The sequence below is a fragment of the Nipponia nippon genome, unplaced genomic scaffold (genome assembly GCF_047370975.1).
Source record: "Nipponia nippon isolate SJK-2023a ecotype South Korea unplaced genomic scaffold, ASM4737097v1 scaffold_4, whole genome shotgun sequence".
In the NCBI taxonomy this organism is placed as follows: Eukaryota; Metazoa; Chordata; class Aves; order Pelecaniformes; family Threskiornithidae; genus Nipponia; species Nipponia nippon.
The window spans coordinates 30,891,826-30,914,801 of record NW_028262358.1 but is presented as its reverse complement, the minus strand read 5'-3'; the positions used below and the strand labels follow the sequence as shown (position 1 = coordinate 30,914,801).

The window sequence follows — 22,976 nt, the reverse complement described above, 5'->3', positions numbered from 1 at the left end:
TTTTACTTTGTGATGCTGCTATTTTCGATGCTGCTATTTTCTATTTGCTGGTTTGGGAAAGCTGATTTCAAACAATGGGTTACTTCCAAACCATTTCCTTTGATTGTTCTTCATTCACTATTCAAAGTAAGAGATTAGTTAAAAATGGTATATGCTTCCAGTCTGTCTGATTTGCTGTGTCAGCCAGCAAATAATATATAATAGAGAATTTCTCAGAGAACGCAAAATCTATGAGCTGAGAAAGTCTTCTAACCACGGGTGACTATGGTGATATTCAAAGAAAAATAATTTAAAGCTGCAGAAATGTGAAATTAACACTTATCTCAAATACTTCCACAATCATTTATCATTAGTGAGAAGCAGTTCTGAGCTTTCAAGGTTGCTTGTTTGACCTGTTTGTGGTATTCTAGGAACAGCAGCAAGGAATCCTAAAGCGAGGGTTTCTGCCCCTGAAGCCTGGAAATCTCCAGAGCTTGTGGATTTTATCAGCCTCTCTCTACATTTATTTACTTTTCTTGCTCTCAAGGCAAGACACTTTTCAGGCAAACAGGATACCAAATGGTCCATGAACCTGGTGCTGAAGATACTGCAGGCACTTTTGCTCTTAATGTGCATGAAATATGTGCAGAATCTCTTACTCTCACTGAAGTCGCAAGGAGAACCAATATCTGCTTGTACCTGCAGAACTATCCTCACGTATATCATCTCAGTTCAGAAAAGATGTAAAAGCTGTGGGGTCTGGCTGTATGTTAACAAGTTGGTACACTCTCCTACGACATCAAACTTTGAGCCTCACAATGCAGTACGGGATCATATATTACTTTAGAAATGCTTTACTGTGGCATTTGTTTAATTTGACTTAGCTTCATTTATCTGTATTAGTCACTCCTGTGCTCTGCCGAGCTGCAAGTGACAGCCTCACAGAGAAAATATCACTGCCTGCCAATCTGGCACAAAAATTACTATAACTAGAAGTTCAGAAATTCTACAGATTTTGTTTAGATGCAAGGGAATAATACTGCTCTCTTATTAAAAACCATACAATCCCATAGAAGTGCCAAACCTGCTCGCCATTAGCTGCTTTGGGAAACACTGCCCAGGGGAATATTTAGGTAAGGATGAAGCTAACCTTTCTCCTTGTTCAAAAAAATAATCACAATCTCAGAGCTGCTTGAGAATTTATTTTAAATGCAATTCATAGTTCATCCTTCGCTACCAATTAGGTTTGGCCGGGTTGGTATGTCATGCATAAATGTGCTGAACAAGTGCTATATTTCAGCCGTACGCTGCCTCTTTAGTGCTGGTTCATGTCATGTTCAATGCAGGTGCTAAGGTCTGCAAATACATAGATTGGCTTGACAGGTTGCAGAGAAGAAGGGAGAGCTGTTGCTTGTAACACGAGAGACAGAGACGGCAAGGATAGGTCTACCACTGAACAGCAGCGGCGTTTGCTATGCTAATACATGGAGCAGCAGCTTTTCATGAGCCCCAGGGTTAACAGCCCCAGATACACGAGAGCCAAAGCATGGGTAGTGGTTTCCCAGTGGCTCTCCATTTCAGGTATCCAGCACTGCGCTTGTTCAGCCTCCTGCTCTACTCGCTTCAGGATCACTAGCTGCTTACAAACAAGGCCTTACTCTTTCAACAAATTAGACTCCTCCTGCCCTGGCCTCGCTAGTTCTGCAAGGCAAGTCCTCTTGAGAATGTGGCTCTTCGTTTTCTTACTCCGCTCTACCCTGGGGCACAGCCCACTTACCAAATGGCGCTGGGGACCTGTCCCCTTTCCAAAGCACCAGACCCCAACTTCCATCTCAAGTTTCATAACCAAATCTGAGCGTGTTAAACCAGCTGACACTACATTTCTTAGCTCTGAGGTACACAAATGTGTGTGTGCGTACACACATACAAACACACTTACTTCCCTGCTGTAGGCCACAGAGGATGCCAGAACCATTCCAGCAGCTTGCCTGTTTACAAACACTGAAAGCACAAAATCATGAGGTCGCACCAGGGTTCCTCCTACCAAAGGTGTCTTATTCCAACAGCTTTCCAACGACTAGTGATTTCCCAACAGGCCTAACTCTATCACATTTCTCTGCTTTTTTTCATGTTGCCTTGGGCAATAACATTCCTTACTGTCTACAACATGGAAAAAAATACTGAACACTCTGTGGCTTTCTGTACAAAGGGCATGGTGGGTTACTGAAAAATTCAGAGTTGATAGCAAATCTCAGCATAACAGAGATGGCAGCTCTATGTTTTATTTAAGCACTGACCAAACTTAATCTTGTACTTATTCTGAGTGTAAAAGTCTTACTTGCTGTAAGTTATCATTATGTGTGATTCATCTCTGGCCCTTAACGATGCAGGTCTTGCTTGTCACTTCGGTGCCCCAGTCTCGCTGGAGCTTTAAAAGGAACTGCATTTGCTGAACAGTGACATCTTGCACCTGGGATGGAATAACCCCATGCAACTGTACAGGCTGGACGCCAACTGCGGAGAAGCAGCTCTGCAGAAAAGGACGTAGGGATGCTGGTGGACAACAACTGAGCACGAGTCGGCAGGGTGCCCAAGCAGTGCTGAAGGCTAATAGCGTACTGCACTGCATTAGGTAATGCATCACAGCAGACAAGCAATTACTCCCTCCTATTTGGCATTTGTGAGACAGGATCTGGAGTGCTGTCACCAGTTTTGGGTTCCCCAGTACCAGAAAGATGGATGACAAACCGAAGAAGGGCAGGTGGAGGGCCACTGAGATGGCTGGAGGGACCATGATATTACGAAGAGTCAGAGAGGAACATTTTTTCAGCCTTTCCCTCTCCATGCTAAAGAGGTACCCGATTGCCATCTTCAGCTACTTTATGGGTGACTGGAAAAAAGATGGGACTAACCTTTTCTCAGAGGTGCTCAGTTGCAACAGATTAAGGTGCAGGAAAGGAAATTCTCGTTGATTAGTTATTATGAAAAAATTCTTCACAGGGAGCAGCATCAGAACATGGACCCAGAGAGGCGACGGAATATCCGTCCTTGGAAATACTCAAAGCTCAGCTGGACACGGCCCTGAGCAACCTGCTCTATGTTTGAAGTTGGCCCCGCTGTGAGCATCAGGTGGGACCAGATGACCTCCAGAGGAAAGGTCCTTTCTCACCTAAATTCTTCTATGATTCTAATGTGCCTCATGACATGTGTGCTAAGATATTAAGTGCACTTAATATATCATCGCTGGTGTCAGGTATCATCAACACTTTCATCACCTGGAACACTGCCGAGCTGACTCAAATACTGTACATCTTGTCTAAATACAATTAAAAAGGCACATGGCAGTTTCTGTGTATCTCAATTAGCCTTCTACCATACATGTTGACATTCAAAATTAGCTGACTTGGAGGCCTGTTCCCCACTCAATTCAGAGCTTATATTGAGCTTGCCTGGTTTGTTGTAAAACTTACTAAGGCTCACAAAGTAAGGCCCTCCTTCAGAGTCACATTAACCACAATCTGAATTTTGGGGGAATCAAAGCAAAGCTCACACAGTACAAACCTAATGAATCAAACCCTAAAAGATTAATGTTCCTGAATAAAGCAGCAAACCTCACATAGAGCTCCACAGACCTGCCTCTGCTTTTATTGCTCTGCTCTTAGGATGTAAGAGGAGCAGCAGGGCAGTGACGGGCAGTGACGTCTCTCCCACATTGGCATCTATTATTGTAATGCGAAGTGCTAGCTCCTATCACCCCTGTAATCCTGTTTGGGAAGCTCTGCTACAGCATTTATGTTCTTATCTTTGTTTAGTCAATGCTGGCAAATAAAAGCATACACAAATAATCTCCACTGTATGGCGTGGCACTACTGAGATGCTGCTATGTGTGTTCCAGTTGATTTTTATTTGCAGTCTCTTATGCTGGTGACAATGTTGGAAAGCAAATACAGCCCTGTGAGTGATGCAACCGTAAACCTGATGTTTTTATGAGCCTACTCTTTGTATTAAAATGAATGCTGAACAGGTGAATGCAAGCAGTGAGAGAACTGGGCTAAATATGAAAACATCAACGCAGTAATTTCTCTGGAACAAGTCGGTGTAATTTCACCTCATTTCCTGCCTTAGGCCATGCACCAGATACTCAGCTGCCTCATGTGACTACTTTAAAGAGGTACGTGATCTAAACAAACATAGGTGCCCACTTGAATTGCTCAGTCTCCCTATATCTTCAGGGGAAGAACAGAGGTAGACTCTTCCACAAGGCAATGCAGAGCAAGAGCCTGAAGAAAGGGGCTGCTCTGCACCAGCCCTGGAGAAGTCCCTCTCTCTGGGCAACAGGTGGAGAGAGTGACCAACTCATCTACCTGAGCTAAAGGCTGAGAACTAGGCAATGCGAATTTTCACCTACGACTTAGAAGCACAGAAAATGGAATTGCCACCTCAGACTCTCGGAAGCGAAGAGGAAGTATAAAAGCCCATTGTTTTGTTTATTTCTTACAAAGCCGATGGCTATTAAGTAAAGCACGACAGAAAAATTACTACCCACTCAACTTCCAAATATACTAGTAATGAGGACCGATTTAGGCAAACATGATATTTGACAATGCCAGTGAAGTGCATGACTCCAGAGAGCAACCGCACGGCAGAGATGCTCAAGCCTGTTTCTGATTAAGCAGCTCCCAGTTGGTATGCTGCGCCCCACGACCATCTCCAGTCCGTGCCCTTCCTGATGGAGGAAAGGCTGGCCATAAATCTCCCCACTGAAAGGTGATTAGCTTGAAAATCCCCTGTTGTTCTGTCAGGAAGCCATACAGAAGAGTTGCAAATCCATTAAATTACATCTTGCAGATATGTATCTAAGGAGAACACATGGCATTTGGTGATATACGGAAACTACCATGTTATACCTTCAGACAGCTTATACGAGTATCTCTTTCCAAATTAACATCCTTGCCATCTGATTCTCATTAGACTCACTCAACTGTTCCATTAATCTTATATTTTTCCTCCCAAGGGATTACCATTGATTTTTTGTCTTGCGCACACACAGGAAGGTCATACTGTTTCCTACAGGGTGGATTCATTCAATAAAGAACTATGCTATTAAACCTGACTTGACGTTATTGTCAATAGAGCTGAGCTGCCACAATGCTGCTTATTTTTAAGAAAATTTCAATGCAACTCTCCTGGGTCCAGCTACATCCATCATTCCACTCCATGATACACACAAGCCACTTGACAACTCATTAAAAATATATATAAAAAATGGAGGTCAGGGCTGTGTTCCAGGGAAGCCCAACTACCGTTCAAACTCCACATCCAATTTAAAAAAAAAACCAAAACTCAAAATAATTTCAAAATGCTTCTGGGAATAGAAGTTCTTCAACAGAAAAAGGAGATAGGAAGGCAGGACTGCAGGTGGGCCTGCAAGACACTTTTAGCTGGACACTCTGGGTTTCAGGCCACATATGAGGACAGTATGAATTCAGTCACTGATGGGCTGGGCAGTGCAGCCTGCACGCTGGAATGGGCAAGCGCTGTTTTGGGTCTGGTTAAGTCCTACTTACAGGGACCTTTGGGGCTGCCCCCTCCCTTCCTTGTAAATTGACCCAGCTCCAGCATAAGAGGGGTCAGATTGTTCTTCCCACACCTCGTCCTGGAAGGCTGCTCCAGAGCCTCTCTGCACTGATGGCTGGGAACCCTCTTCAACCTCCAGTGCCAATTTATAGCAGATAAAGCTGCATCCTTTAGTTGATTCAGCTTTTCTCTCCCCACAGTGTTCACTATTTGTTTCCACACGTACCTGCAGAGAGCAAATGTACCCCTTCCCCATCTTTGTTCTGCTACCCTGACAAGTCAAGCTCTCTCTTGCCCATCCCTGACCATCATAGGCCGTTTGGGGTTTTTTTGGGTTTTTTTTTTTTTTTTCCTTGCTCTTTTTCCAGCCGGGGCTTCTCTCTCTTGAGCACTTCCGCAAAAACATAGGCAAAAGTCACATTAGCAATGTTAAAGAGCAGCTCATTGATAGACTGGAGCTTTTTAGAAGCATGGGGAAGGGCAAGAGGACAGGAGCAAGAGGAGTGTTTTCAACACGTGAAAAATGCACTAGTTTAGATGTGGCAAAGAACAAACAGGAAACCTGTATTAAGTTCCTGCCTCAGGAGTCCAATTTTCCAAAGTGCTGAGAAGTTCCTCCCAATTTCTTGGCCCTGGATTGCTTCTTCTGTTGTTTTCAGACACTCCTCCAACACCACTGGAACAAGCTTCTGACCTAAGTGCACTTTCAGATTCTTTGTAGTGAATTTTACCTTTCTTGGATAAAATAGCAAATAAATATAGCATTGAAAGAGCCTTCTGGGGCAAATCAAGGTTGGGCTCATCTCATGCAGAAATCTGCAAGGCAGAGAGGGATGGAAAACGAAGAAACAACCTGCTGAACAGCTAATAGAAGAGAAAATAAGTGATTTTAACTATCTCTGAGTGGTCAATGCTTTACCTCGGTATTTTACACCTTTACCTGTGCTTTTTGCTGTTTCTTCTATGTCCCTTCTAATTCTTTCCCCTCCCCTTCTCTCTTATACACCAATGTATCAACATTTGCCCGTTCTCCAAATGTACTGGAGAAATGCAGTGCGTTGAACAGAAAAAAAATTGTGAGAAAAACTGTTGACAGCATATGGGGATTTCCCCACATTGAGGGAAAACTTACGGGGTGGGCTAAACTGTTTAAATGTTTTGTACTATTGTAGTCCAAAAATACCCTGTTGCAGACTAGGACTTAGCAAATTCCCCCTTCCAGTGTTTTCTTGTACACTCCATATTAGGTAGACCTAAGAGTCCCAGAGTCTGTAGCTCTCCAAGCTGCATCACAGAAGACGTCACTGGTCTTCTTTTGGGTTGCTAGAATCTCCTGTTCACTGTCACTATTACTTACTTAATTAAGATTAAAAAAAAAAAAAAGGCACTTTGTTCAAGGTTGCTCCATTTTTGGAAAGGCTTGTAATGACTGTCTACTCAAATACTTTTTCTACCTTTAGGTCTGTCATCTCTCTCTTAAAAATCCAACCCCCTTCTCACCAGGGGTTTCTGCAGAACTGTACTGGTACAAACACTGAATTTGCAGAGCAGAAGGATACATTCACTGTCAGAGAAAGGAAGCGCCCTCCCTCCCCCCCTGCAAAAAGCTATTTTTTGCAGGCATTGTCATATCTTATCCCCAGGAAGAGGGCCGTGCTAGAAAGTCCTCAGATCCACATTTGCTTCTGTTTACTCTGTCCTTCACAGCACCGCTGTAACAATTCATCAGTACAATGGAGCGCAAGGCACAACACGCAGGCAAGGCAGGCTCCTCTAATGAAAACAAATCCTTGCGAGAGGAAGAAATAGTTTGCAGATCTGTCTCCTAAATCCCACTCCCACCGCAATAATGTTTTCACCACTACTTACATTTATGGACATGGGGGTAGTCAGAGCTGTGAAGCACATCATTTGTGCTGAACAGTTGCAGTACTTTGACCGAAATAATTTGTGGTCCAAAAGCCCAAATGAATAAAGCACCACAGCAGTCAAGACATGTAATTAGAATAAACAAGATTTTGTGCTTACGGAGAGCCTGTCACCTGAAATTAATTATATTAATAATATATAAGATATTAATTAAGCTCCACAAACCCCAGATGAAGTAGATTAGTAGCTTCATCCCTGTTTTACAGAGGTTTAGAGTGAAGTATGACACAGTGACAGCTGAAAGTGCAGCGGAGCGGGCCGTGCCAGGATGGCGAGAGCCCCAGCTCCACCTCCTCTCCAGCCCTCTCCAGCGAATTGCCTTCCATGGAAAACGACTGAGTTGCAGTTCTGCGCCCTCTGGAAGAGGAAGGACCCACCCTGCCGCAGAACAGTAGCAAAGCCCTAGCCTACAGTGTTTTGATAAATACCATGAAACAGTATTTCGTTTAGGAAGAGAAACCAGGAGCTCGCTCGCTTTCATACATTTGCTTTGGGTGCTCCATCTAGCTCTTTCCAAAACGCCAAGTGATCGCCTGTGTGTCCGCACCCCCCACAAACAGTCCTAATAACATGGCTCCTGGCTCCTCAGGTTTGGAGGACACGGCGTACCTGATATCTTAAGTACTTTCATCTGTGATGCTGGTTTTTATTTTTCTATTTCCATGCATTTCACTGTATTATAACTCAGAAGCCACACCAACCTAGGATTACACAGACACGATGTAATTAAAAACTATAGTCAATACACACATCAAAACCTTAAAATAACCCTCTCTTGAAGCAGGTTTTACATACAGAAAATCTGGATAATAAATATAAATAAACAAACACATCTGATACCATCCCAAAATATTTAAAGTAATAAACTAAATGTATATATGTATTTAAGAAAAAAACTTTTAAAGACAGTGTTACTAGTAAAGTTTCAATTGTTTTGTATGTCAAAGAACAGTTAGAAATTAATTTTGCTGTCATTATCTACTGAAATTCAAGTTCTTATGGCAGCAATTTCTCAAAGATTCCTTTTAAGTATATACGTAGTAGCTGTGATAATGAAAAATATTCTCAGTATCACAAAAGTAGTACAACTGTCCACTTAATCAAAATTACCCAGTCCCTAACTCTGCTTATCACCTTTGCCAAAACAAGAGCAGGGAACACCAAATGCAGTTAGGAAGAAATATCTCCAGAACAGATAAAAACAGGTCGCTCATTGTCTCTCTAGATACCATTATCCACCTAATTACACTTAGGACAAATGCACAGTTTTCATAACTACAGGGGGATGCATTTTAATTGTGATGTTCAATTCTCCGCACACAAATATAAAAAACTGAGCAAGAAATGTCACTAGAAAATGGAAACAGACCACGGCATACTTATCTACCAAACATCAAACAAATTGGATAAACTACAGACATAAAGCAGCTCCAGATGATAAATAACTCTATTAACGTGAAAACTATGCTCTTTTGTTCCCACATTTAAGCACAGAAATCATTCTAACTTCAGCTTTCAAGGTAAAAATGCTTTTAATTAGGGTCTTAGCTACCTTACAAGACATACAGACCTTGGTATGATGGAGCTATGATAATTTACCCATGCTGAGAATCTGCCCCATGATTTATATGATTATTTCATGGCAGCATGAAACAAATCCCCAAGGAAGTAAGGCATGTCATCCTTAAAAATATTAAGCAATCAAGCCATGTTTTTATTATGGGAAAGGATGCCTTTGAAAACAAGGATGCATGCACCATACTGTGAGGTAAAATGAAATAAATGAACAGAAATAATTCATTTCCATGTTCCAATCAGTGGAAACTGTAGTCTTCAAATTATCCTGATGCTACCAAATGCGAGTCTGGAGACAATAGGTTGACTCTTCTACTAAAATGAACATGAAATTGCATCCGAAGTACACAATGAAGGCCAAATTAAACAGTTCAAGACTCTTTGTAAAGGCTCTTTCTTTTTATTCAGCCCTTGCATCCAACTGAACAATTAAGAGAAGAAGACTCAAATAAAGCATCATATAGTTTTTAAACACTCATATCTAATCAAAAGCAATGTATTTATCTTAAGCAAAAGGAACATAATCTATACAAAAACCTGTTCTCAATCAAGCTCTTCAGCTTCTAGCATTACCAGCAGAGAGAAATTTGTGTTCCACCAGCTAAAAGGGTGTCTCTGGCCAGCAGAATGAAGACTATATATCAAAGACGAGAACTGCATGCTTGCTGGCTGTGTTGTATTCACAGAGCGGGACACTGACATCTGTGCAAGGACCCGAGGCAGCACCGTTACACTGCTCACTGCTACTATAAATGACCATGCATTCATTAGAGATGCTGACCATTCAGGAAAAAATCTAGCCCCTACAGGCACGAGGAGATGGAAACAGAGCTGTGATAACGAGATCAGGTTAATACAAAACATTTGAAATACAACATTGTATTTGTATGAAAATGTATATAGGTAATAATTAAATGAGTAGAAAAACAGGGGACAGTCAGGTTTTTTTTAACAGAGTCTACAACACTGCCTTTGCAGCTAAGCTAATTTTTTATATGTGCATTATTTGTTCTACCCTTCTCATCTTAAAAAGAACTGTAAGAAGTTCAGAGAGAGGCAAGGGCAATAATGCAAGGAATGGGACTGGTTCGGTGATAGATACCTATAAAATCAGTAATGGGAGGGGGGATGAATAAGAATCAGTGGTGCGTTATGTCTTCCAAAATAAGAACAAGGTGCATCAGTGTGGCTAGGAAGAGCTGCATCACGAACATACAAAATTTGGCAGTTCTTTGTACAGGAGAAAGCAGTCCTGCGGGTCTCCTTGCCAAAGAGTACTATGAATGCTGAAGGCTAACACAGGCTCAACACAAGTTCACAAAGGAGAAATCTACTGTGAATTACTAAGCAACTAGAATCTACATCTACTTCAGGATGTCCCCGAGCTAAGTCATAACCTGAGAAGTACCATATACACCTGCCCTGCTCTCATTCTTTCCTAGGCACCTCCTCATGCTGCTGTTGGAGAGAAGGACTAGTTGAACCTCCAGTCTGACCCAGTACAGTCATGCAACTGTTACGTTTTGCACTTGCAGAAAAAATTCCTGGTATTAGCTTCAGATTCACTTTGGGGGGATGACTGGATGGAAAGCAACTTTGCAGAAAAGGACCTGATGGACAACAAGCTGGCCATGAGCCAACAATGCGCCATTGCAGCAAAGGTAGATAACAGTATCCTGGGCTGCACTAGGAGGAGTGTTGCCAGAAGGTCAAGGGAGGTGATCCTTCCCCTCTACTCAGCACTGGTGAGGCCACACCTGGAGCACTGTGTCCAGTTCTGGGGTTCCCGGTACAAGGAGGACATGGACATACTGGAGAGAGTCCAACAAAGGGCCACTGAGATCATTAAGAGGTGACTGGATGGGCACAAACTGAAATACAAGCAATTCCATTTACACATGAGAAAAAGCTTTGTTTATTGTAAGGGTGATCTAACAGTGGAACAGGTTGCCCAGAGAGGTTGTGGAGTCTCCATCCTTGGAGATATTCAAACCCCAGTTGGACATGGTCCTGGGTACCCTGCTCTAGCAGAACCTGCTCGAGCAGGGGGTTGGACTACATAATCTCCTGAGACCCCTTCCAACCTCAACCATTCTGTGATTCTGCCATGTGGCTGATATCTCCCAAACTGCGTTTACCATAGGAACTTCTCCAAAAAATAACCAGGCCTTCCCGAGGAAAGGCCAAAAATCTACACTAATCTCAGAAAACAAGGGTCACAAAACAGCCTACAGTCAATTTATTGGCCCAGCTTAGGTGACAAACTCAGGTGAATGGGAACCTTGTTTTTCCAACTTCAGTTGGAGGTTACTATATGACTGTAAAGCCCTTCTGCATGGCTGCTGATCTTACATTTTGTGGTGCAGATGACAGTCTCTCTAAGAAAAAGCAGAACTCTCATGATTAGCACAACCGGTGTTACCTGTATACTCTGTTTGACTTGATTATAGAACAAATCAAATACATTTTCACTAGATTATGTTTTCCACCCATTTATGTGGTCACAACAGAACACAGAAATACATTATGAAGACTACTTTCCATTTTAACCTTCACAAAAACTCACCAAACAAAACCCAGTATATACTTCACTTTGTTTTGCTATCAAGCATAGGGATGAGGCAGTGCAGACAGCTACATACCATTCTGATAACAATCTTATCATCCTTGCCCCAGCCTTCAAGAGAAGTGAGGAATCATTACAATCTTCCACTGCAATCAATAAGACCAAAGTATGAGTCAAGCGAATTTTTTTCCTTTGTTTTGACGGTGTTTTTTTGTTGTTTTCATTAGATCTGGTGCAGTGAGGGTGCCCATTTCCTTCCCTTTTAAATACACGATTCTCTTTCTTCTTCCCTGAACTAAAACATGTTGAGAATTGCTCTAACTTGACAAAGTGCTATGTGAGATGCATGCTGGGCAGCAGTCTTCTGAATATCTCAGAATGTTTTTAGTTTATCTTGCAATATTATGTATGGAGCTTTAGGACCCAAATCCAACATGTTGGCACTGATTTTCTCCTCCTCTGAATCAAAAGAGAGAGTGGTACTGAATGCCCTGTGGCTGGGAACTAGCAAATTTCAACGTCCTCCTCTAGTGACATGCACGTAGGTGAATTAGTGTATCACTTCACAAGGAGGTGTCATCTGCCCCAGCTTATGTTATATTTCGTGACTTGGTTGGGCACACATCAGTTTTGTTATCACCGTCCCAAAGCTGTGTATATCATGATGTTATATGACCAAATTTGGTACATACTGAAAGAAATAAGCTGTAGTTATTTGGTTTAGAAATGTGCTGCCAGAGATTAGCATCTGGCATGGCTGACTAGTCACAGTGTAAGACAAGGGGATATGGGCTAAGCTCTTGTTTCTGGACCAGTGAAGATATCTACTCAGTGGAAACTCCATCAGCCCCCCTGGGAGGGAGAAGTGCTCTATGATCTTTGCAGGCAGGTCCCAGAAGGAGCCTGTGAAAGGGAAGAAGAAAAGAACAGGGCTGTTCTAGTAAAGGGAAGGAAGACAGAAACGTGTGAGACAATGAGGAGAAATGTGGAAAAAAACCTCCAGCAAGTCATATTTCCTGAAGAGAGCTGTGGTCTTACAGTATGTACAGTTTCTAAGGGCCACGCCAAGCTAGTTGTTTCTGACAGCAAACAGTTATTCAACCAAAGGAGTTGCTCCACACCTTGCCAGGAGTACTTTGGTACAGAAGTATGCTCCCAATAGCCCCAAAACCTGATTCTATGTGGTTTTTTCCAAATGAAAACAGAACTCCTCAACAAATGTGCTTCCTTAGATTAGGTATTAGCCAGCAGTATTTACTTTGTAAAGGCCATTGGTGGATTCTTAATACAGGCTTAAGGATCCTGTGACATCTCTTTCAAACTGCTAGCAAGAAGCAGCACAGCTATGTGGTATTTTTCAATGTGCCTGTGGTTTCCTAACCACAGTATCAGACACTAACAGTCCCTGCGATGAAGCAGAGCGTGCTGCCCACCTCATCAGATGCAGCCAGCACTGCAGTCCTGCTGTATGGTGCTGCTCTTCCATGCAGCAGCGTGCTTTATATGGAAAGCACGCTGATTTGACAGCTATTGTAAACACCCTACAGTCACAGTAAAACACAGCCATTTTCAGCCACGCAGAGAAAGAGCTTGTGTTTATTATGGTGGTGACTCTACTCTGTGTAAAAGTGAAGTTATTGACACTCGATGGACTCATTCATTGCTAGATCTGTACCCTTCTTTTAAAGTCAGCAACACTCTTCAGGTTGGAATTTTCCAAATATAATTTTGACAACCCAGTTCTGAGAGCCCAGGGGAAGAGACATGACTACTTTGCTAATTGATGCTGATACACCAGGGAGAACTGGCACTGTCTACAGCAGAGTTTTTCCCTTAAAGTGGACTAGGTCAGTTGGATGGCAATTGCACTAAGTCAAACAGTAATTCTCATAACCAGACCCTCTTTCCCTAAATTATTACACATCCGCAACAGCATTACTACAGTGGGAAAACTATGTACTCAAATGTTTGGGAAGACCAGCACTGAAACAGCATGTGTGAATTTAATTTCAGCTGCCTGTGTGTATGTCTTGCATAGTTTCAAGCCACTTGGAACTAGTTGATAATCTAGTTTGGCCTCTTGCATAACCCAAGACATACATTTCCCTCTGGTAGGGGACTGAACATACTGTGCTCAAGAACTTGTATTTGTAAAAACAGTACAGCTAGTACTTGGCTAATACATACATTTCAGAAAGGCATCCAGTCTTGTTCCGATGGCCTCGAGGAGATGCAGAATTTACCACTTGTTACATTACATTCTCAATTGCATAAACCCAGTCTTAGGTTCTCCATGGGGACACTGTCTCATTCAGTACACGGGACAAAATCACTTAGCTAGCAGCCATTCAATATTTAATTTTTGCCCTTTTTATTTGATGCATAGCCCTAAAAGCCTTGTTTACTGCACATCATTCCAGCTCTGTTCTGAAGGCAAATGATTAATTTCTTTACAGGCTTTTCTATAGTGCTCATCAGATGCTTCTAATTTGCTGTGTGCAATTTCCTAGCTTTTGGAAAAGCGTACAAAGGAATGCCATTATGTGGCATCCTAGAACTACTGCCATGATTCATATCAGCAGGGACAGACCAGACCTTTGCTATCTTAGCTAACAGGTGTAAACCACAGGCTGCCAGCACGGCAATGCTAAAGGAGATGAGGCACATGCTTAAGCAAGCGATTTTCACTGATACTTGCTGGCACCAGGATGGGAAGATTCAGAATTTTAAGGAGGCTGAAGGCTATGGAACCTGTACTCTTACAGGTTCATGCTCCTTTGTCTCTCTCATAAGACTGACCCCTTTAATTCATCCTTTCCAACATGCCCACCCCCCAACCCATATGTCTCGGCCTGGTTCCTCAACCCAGTCTCATTCTTCTAATCTATCCAGTCTTATCCAGTGTTATCTGTCTTATCTCATTTTCTATCTATCCTTATTTCTCTCACTTTGTTACTGAGTTTCTCTTTCCTCTTCCCTACTTGCTTATGGACTGAGTCTCTGCCCCCAAATTCCCCATCTCACCATCTTTTTCACATCTCCTAAATTTTACTTCCGTCCCTTGACTAAGAGATGATGGAGCTTACTGGGGTTTGAGGGAAATGAGCAATCACAGACTCCTTAGAGGTTTCAGAAATGCGTATCTACTAAGCATATATAAGATATGTTTAAAGGTTGTAACTCGGATAACCTAGAAAGGATTTTCTTATGGAAGGTAAAAAGCACGTTAATATGTTACAAAGGCTACCCATTCCTGACAAAACCTGGAGACAATAAAGCACAGTAAAGAAGATATCACAGAAGCCTTTTAGGTCTCTTCTTTAGCCTCATTTTCAGAAACAGTTAAGCCATGTTGGGTGACATTTTCCAAAGTAAACTAGGCCAGAGCAGATGTGCATCTCAGAATTTTTTTTATTCCAAATGACTATAGTTTCAGAAAATTGCAAGCAACTGAAATGCGAAGACACAGTATGTGGTTCTGCCCATAAAATAAGACAAAAATGAAAGCTATTAGTATCATGTTGGCATCTAACTTGATGGCTGCTCTGATATCAGTAACTTGTCTGAAATCGTGACACTAACTAAGCAAAGAATGTCATTCCATCTTGCCAGGTTTTTACCGACTGATTTTGTAAAGGTTGGATGACAGCAACAAAGTAGTAGTATTGCCCCATATAAGCCCAATATGTCCATAGCTGTTTTGTAACCTTCTCCTGACGTATGCACCAGCTATTCATTTGCGGGTTTTGCACTGAACATTCATTATTACCAAATATCTCATCCCTTGCCTGTAGGTTCTACTCTTTTCTCTCAATTATAACTTCACTATATGTATGTCCTCTTGCGCACTGATACCCCTTCAGTTTTGGAGTAGCCTGCAAACCTCATCAGGACCAAATTTATGCCAGGAAATACAAATCTGCTAGCAAAGACACAAAGCGGTCACATGGATACAGAATTCCTGTAAAAATTAAATTAGTCAAGAAAGACTTCTAAAATCACAGAGAGACCTAGTAAGGGCTACAGTTAACAAGACACATCATTGATGAAATATGATTAACGGTTCTGATTTCATAAGAGAAGTGTGTTTTGGTCTTCCGCAAAGCTCCCTGTAGTATTATTAGTATTACTATTATTATTATGCTCTAGGCCCTGTGTCTGTAAATAAGTTTTATTTGGGTATGGTGCAACAGAAAAAATATTTGCTGGATAGGAGTGTTACCAAAAAACCCCACAAATGTGGAGTCACTGCCCCTACACAAGGCTGGAGCTAAGCCGCAGCTTAAGACAGTAACACATAGTTTATCTTGATTTGAGTAGACCCAAGACTCCAGGCCAAGGTTTACAAACCCCATATGTATCTATATTCAATAGTTATTTAGTTCAGATCTTTCAAACATCAGTGTACTGCTTATTTAAAATGCATAACAGTTAGTAGGAAAAGCAGCAAAGACAAAGCAGTGAATTGACTTCCAAAATCATCAGCCTTTGTCAATTAAAATATTTACTTTTGACACAAGTCCTAATTAGTTAAAAACATTCAATCCAGTCTTAAAATAGAGGTTCAAGCTACCCAATTTATTCTTGGAACAGTCACTTGCTCTCAGGATTAGAAAGACAATGGCATCCAGAGCAAGCATGAGCCCTCTCCCCTCTTATTACAGTTAATCAGGAACATAAATACTATAATGGAGCTGAGCCCCTGCAAACTCACCAGGCTGTGCATAATTTCCACTCCAGCTGGATTCACTGTGAGCGCTTCATCATACAATTGCTTAGCCTCCTCCAAATTGCCTTTCATCTCTGCAAGCCTCCCACGCATGTACAGTACAGCATGAGATGTGGGGAAAAGACTAGCTGCCTCCTGGATACAAAAGCCTGCTTCTTTGAGATGCTGTTGTTCCATGAAGAGTTCAGCTAAAAACAAAACAAAAAAAACCCCTACCATTAGTTGAAATAAATCGGAGACCTTTCTTCACATTAATTGCGTATCATCTCCCTTAAGCATATTAAAACATGAGGCCATGATCCCGCACAGTGCTTACTACCATGGTTAGGGTTTACTATCACAAGTGGATTCACTGAACGGATCTTTTTTTAATGCTAAGGGCTCTATACAGATGTTCATGAACATCTTTAGGTGTTGTCCTGACAGGGTGGCCTTAAAGATTCCTCCATCAGGAATGTAAACCGTGGTGAACAGAGCCCTAAGGAAACAGGGCTGATAGCCACTTGGAGCCATCATATGTATTTCCAAATAATCTGAGGAAAAAAAGAACAGAATAAGCTATCACTGTCTACTGAGAACTTTAAACATGTCAGAGTAATAGGATACATCTGACTGAGCTGGACATTAGATAACTTACTTAAAAGAGTATTTCTACATTTTAAAAGATGATTAAAAGTGTTTCTCTCTGCTTATTTGTCTAGTTATGAGATAGCTGTCTCTTAACTTTTCAGAGACTATTACAATCAAAAGGCTTTTATCATAGAGACTTATTTATATTATGTATTCACACATTTACTCCCTCATACATACTCTACAGAAAAACAAAAGAGAGCTCTTGGAAGAGACTGCCCAGTCATTTACTTTCTTCAACTATCAGCAACTATCTCAGTGGTTTTCTTAGGAAAAAAAAAATGTAACAGGCATACTAATGTGCTTGACTGTCAATTTGTTAATCAAATAATTTATCTTGTTAAACATAAATTTCATAACATATCTCATGGTCAAACTTTAACATTTCTCAGGATTTGGACTAGATCACCGTTGGACTAGTTGACCATTGTAGGTCCCTTCCAGCTGACATAGTCTATTCTAATTCTACATTTATTATGCATTAAATCCTTGCACAAAAGGCTTCAAAAGTGATACTCAGTTTTCACTGCCACACATAACTGTAAAGGGAAACCATGTTTTTAGATAGATATATATATACGTATGCACATATGTATATAAAATAATTCTCTCTCTTCATACAGCAGCCATTGCTCTTTGGCCCATAACCTGTTTGCGTTCTATACATTATCACTGCAAAAGCTCAAAGTCTCTTTTTTTTTTTTTTAAACTGATGTGGTAATGCAGTTAAGTATTGACAGTTCAAGAGTCCAATCTGAAATTACTAATTCAGGCTCCAGATTTAGATAAATAATTCTGAAACTGGACACAATCTTAAATGCCCTGACTTTCAAAGGTAGTGAATATTCTCAGAAAGTCTCTGTGAGGGGGTAAATTAGCCTGAAAATTCCTCTTAAATAGCTTTGAAACTCTGCCAGTTTCAAAATGCTGGGAGACTCAGATGACTGTGGGGACTTGGCATGCTGACATGGAGCTTGCTGGGTAGAGGTGAGCAGGAGAGCATCTCAAAGGCAGTCCTGCCCGACCATGGGAAGGCTCCTCCTTGGCCTATCTGACATGAGACTGGGACCACAAATAGCACTTGTATTGGCACACTGGAAACAACTGTGTACTGAGATGACAGCATGGCTGAACACCCTTCCACTTCTGAAGTGTCCTTCTAGAAGAAGGGTGAGACAGCGTTGAGAAAATGCTCGAATATTTCTTAGCCATCCCTAGGCTGTGCTACAGATAAATGTCATTCTCCAAGGCTGTCAACATGAGCAAAACATTAGTTCCTTGGTGCTATATTCTTAAAGAGTGACTCATACACATTTCTCTCCGGTTAATCATAAAATTTCAGCATGCATCCCTTCCCTTGGCTCCAAGAGGCTGCAGCTACCTATAATAACAGAAAGCAAGGCCAGGTACCTTGTCAAGCTGAGTATGTGAGCAGCCTTATTCAAAAGTTTGTGGGAGGACAGTATTTTACTTGCACTTCCCAAGGAACAGAGTATTTTCCTGCCAAGTGCTGCATAGCAGCTGATGCCTTGCATGTGGCAATAATGAGGATGGGGATGTGCAAAGTGACAATTCACAGCCTGAAGATAAACACTTCATTTGCAAAGTTAGCACAAACTTAGTGGCACAAAAGAAGTGGTGAAATCCTGGCACTGTTTGAAGTCAGCAGAAGTTCTGGATACTGCCATATTAAAAGCTCTATTAGCAACTAACAGCCTAATGTGACTTGTTTCATTTCAGAAAAGAATTGGGAGCAAGGGGGTTTAGATGTGAAATCACGCACAGCCAGTGTTTCAATGCATACAAAATGGAGAGTACTTATTCTTGCTTTCAACGGTGCCTGTAAATCTTCTTCAGTAATAACAATTATTTAGAGGAAATGCAGCAACACAGAATCTAAATAAGATCTACAAATTGTATTTTATGGTATAGTAATGTAACATATTAAAGTTCAGTCCGTTTCTTTGCAGGCTCAATAGTCAATAAAAAATGACTGAATGGTGTGGGAGGCCTAATTTGCATAAAAAAATTGAGAGAGGTGCCTTTGGGTTACAAAAGGAAAGGAGTGCACCCACCCAGCTAAAAATAGACAGTAAGGGAAATCGTTTAGGCCTACATTAAGATGTGTTTTCTGTAAACTCATTTTTCACTTCTGTTACATACTCATTTTATTTACAGATTAACAAGATACGCTTACGCAACATGGAATAAAACCACAGCTAGAGGCAGAAATCAAAACCAAAAAACAACGACTCATTAAATTTATCATGGTAATACTCCTGCCTCTCAATGGTACTGAAAGTACTGAAACACCTGCCTTTGGGTTACCTGGGTTAGCAGCTTCCTGTCCACTGGATTATTCAGTGTATCTCCTTGTATCACCTAATCACGCTGTAAATAAACATCTAACCAAATTAGCAGCCCTTGCGAGGAAGTTCTGTTATAGAGACATGGCACCCAATTCCACTCCAAAGCAAGAGGGTATCTCCTCAGGCTGACATCGGCGCAGAAGATCTGTAATTCTTATCCTGTGAAAGGTTCAATGCTTCAGGGAAACCCTTTATGAACCTCCAGTTGTTGGGACTACATCATTCTTGGTACCAACATTCTTCGCAGCTTTAAATCTAAAGGCCGTGTTTGCACACTTTTCTTGCTCTCTCTCACTTACCACCATCTTCATAAAAACTTAAACAAATTTATGTTCTGTTTTGAACTAAGTACCACCAAAGGCTCTCTGAATGCTACTGAGCAAAGAGAGATGATCATCCTGGATGTACCACCTCCTGTATTAGCCTCTCTGAAGTAATGCTAGAAACTCTGAGTGTTGAATGATTATTAGGAAATATTTTAGCATTTTTACCTACAGGTAAGGGCTGAGACAGTGCACTGCATGGATGGGCGAAGACCGGATGAATCGTGCACTCTCTCCTTTCACTCACTAATTGAAGCTTGAGCCTGCACCCACTGAGACCACCAGCAGCTATCCAGCTGACTCCAAGGTCCAGCCTAGCATGATTTATTTCTTTCTCATATCCACCTTACGCTTCTCATCTGTGCTCTCTTCCAGTACTGTCCAGCCTACTCTGCTGTTCTTCCAAACAACCGTCATCTCCTCTTGTGGCTATGACTATGGCCTCCTTTGCCTTGACTTGCAACTAGACTTCCACTGATAAACCAGTCTTAATGGTGGGCCCAGTCCCTGAGAGCAGCATGCATCTCCACTCAGATTATCATTAGCTCCTAATATGAGCTCCTAGTTCTTCCAGCTGTTTCTGCTAGCATTCAAGCTCATCTACAGTGGAGATCCTTAATCAAGTGAGAATCACCAGAAGCATATCATCCACTCGTTCTCCAAAGACCAGTAAAAAATGCACGGACCAAGAGCACTTCCCAGAACACTGACAAAGCTGGGTCTCCTGCAATCAGGCTCCTTTTTTCATCTCCAAGATAAATTATTTGACAGAGCTCTTTAAGGGAGTCCATCAGAGGATTAACAACAGTGTAATCTAGTCATATCTGCATCACAGTGCTAGTCTGAGGAACAGAGTTGCCTGCTGTCACCTTGAACACTGACTCTATTTCCCATTTCTTAAGTGTTTCAAAGCAGTGTCAAGACTGTGCTTGTCACCACAGAAGCAGCCACAACTGTAATTCTAGGCAAAAAAATCAAACAGATTTGAAATGTATTTCTGTGATGTGAACAACCCAAGAGTTAAAATTTCATTCCTTGAGAATCACGTTCGGTGTTATCCAAGACGCAGCACTTAACTCCCACAAGCAGACTGCTCCACATCACTCGGTTATGTGTGCCTGCCAGATGTAAAGCACTTGTCTACTCTCATCCACCCCAGAAATGCTACTGCATAGCGACACGGCCAGCGCAATGCAGCCAGATGACCAGCAGGATGGTACAGTGGGGAGCAGCCCTTCACACTTTAGAGAAGGTGAGAGCACCTGTGAGGATGTGTAGGGAGGTGATTTCTGTTCCACATCACCTGCCTTCAGGAGCTATTAATGCTTGTTACTGCAGCAGCCCTTAGCCAGCTGGAAAGACCCACTCCTCTGAGACAGCTCTGTGCTCAGCAGTGAATACAGAGTTATTACCGTGACAAAGGGTTCCCCCGCTGCCTTTCCTTTCTAGCAGGTGATGCTTAGTCATTGTTCCATATTATGACACCACCCTACATGCAGTAGCTTGACAATTCATGGGCAGATTAGATGGAAGATTCCTCAAGCCGTATCCTGACTGCAATAATTTCATTTGATGCAAACCTTTGGTACAAAAATGAAGGAGAACAGAAACTGCCACGTGTTCCCATCCACCTGAGCTCAACTGCTTGCTCTTTTGAATGAGGCAACAGATGTACATTCTCAAAGGCTGTCTTCGCAAGCAAACTGGTGGTTAACTGGAGTCCAGGGACCTGCTTTAAATTTCCAAGCTTCGAGTCTCACAGGGGCTGAAATGGCCACTAAGCTTATTTACAAATGCAACATTAGAGTGAAAATTTCTGGAAGCAACACTGAACTATCACAAGCTACCTTCTGTACTAAATGGTGCAGTCAAAACATGACTTGAAATACTACAAGATAGCTGTTTCCTTTATGTGAAGCGGAGCCCTGCTCACTGGTGAGGGAACATCTCTTTCCCAGCTGGGAGAAGCAAGCCACCATCTTCTAGGCAATAAGGCCACCACTGATAAGGGTGACATAAAAATGCTTCTGTTGGAAGGGCACCTTTTGGGTTTTCTTGTATCCTCTCTCAAAACACGTATTCCTGGCTACAGTCAATGAAAGGACTTCTAAGACTTTATATTCCATCCCAGTCAAGTATAAATTCCTATTTTCTGTCTCTGGTATGAATAAATGTCCTGCTTCCTTCTTCATGACTGTGTACACTTTATCACTTGCCCAAAAGTTACTGAGCAGTTGAGGAAATGCTAGTATTCGGTACCCTCTGTCGTTCTTTGTGTACCACTGGCACTGCAACAGGTTTCACTCCATCTCTTGGCAAAGGATCTACGGACTGCTTAACAAAGAGCATTACTAGCTGCTGCCTGTATCCTTCACGAGTGAGCGTTCACACACGTGAATGTTTGCATGTCCCAGATTTCGAGAAATGGCATGTGCTCTTTGAAGACTGCCCATGCCAACGGATTATCAGTACACAAAGTTGCACGTCCTGCTCCAGCAATGAAAAATATCCAGAAGCCTCAGGAATGGGGGAAGCAATCCAAAATGCCCAGTACCGATATAAGGCCAAGACTCCTTTTGACTTTTTGAATTCATTGTTGATAGAAAATAAAATAAACCAAGCTGGAGAGCGTAGATCAAAACCTAGTATCCCCCTGAGGAAATTCGGATGAAGAGAAATGGGGAATTTGGTGATACTTAGCCTGCACTAGAAAAGCCTAGGGCAGAGCTTGCTAAACCAGGAGGCTTAGCAGAACCACTGCTGGCTTCTTAACTTCACCAGTAACATTTCAAAGGGGATCAAACCAGCTCACTTTACCATTTCTATCTCCAATGTGAAGTGTTCCTAATCCCTCCTAGTAAGCAAGCACCGCAGGGCAGCCATCTTAGCAGTATACCTTTATTCCCCTCAGTAACAGCTGTGTAATAAAGGACTCCCTCCTGCTCCCCCTCACCAGGCTCCAGCTTTTCACACTGCTTTGTGTCACTGTAGAGAGCCACAAAATTCAGCAGCGCCTACAGAATTCAAAAACTCAAGCAGTAAATGGGAATGTGCTAAATTTGAAATTCTAAAATTTGAAAGCACTTTTTTAAAAAACAAAAAAGAAAGAAAAATATTATAATTTCTTCAACAATCCGTGCTGCATCATGGGACAGTATGTGATCTATTCTGGCAAAGTCAGTAAAGATGTCTCCCAAACCCGATAAACACCTTTAAAATCAGAGCTAATAACTTGAGGGGGCTTAGGATCGCTAAAAGCTTCAGGAAGGAAGAGCATTTAACTACCCGTGTGCAAGCTG

At 41.9% G+C, this 22,976-nt stretch overlaps 1 protein-coding gene across 3 annotated transcripts in view; it reads right to left on the bottom strand.

The window, feature by feature from the left end:
• The window catches only part of TTC7A (tetratricopeptide repeat domain 7A), a 178,378-nt gene that overhangs the window by 19,643 nt on the left and 135,759 nt on the right, over nucleotides 1–22,976 (bottom strand). For all 3 annotated transcript variants that reach the window (XM_087774610.1, XM_087774611.1, XM_087774612.1), the window contains one exon: nucleotides 16,341–16,543. In XM_087774610.1, coding sequence (XP_087630736.1) covers nucleotides 16,341–16,543 — 203 coding nt within the window. The remainder of the gene's footprint in view (nucleotides 1–16,340; nucleotides 16,544–22,976) is intronic.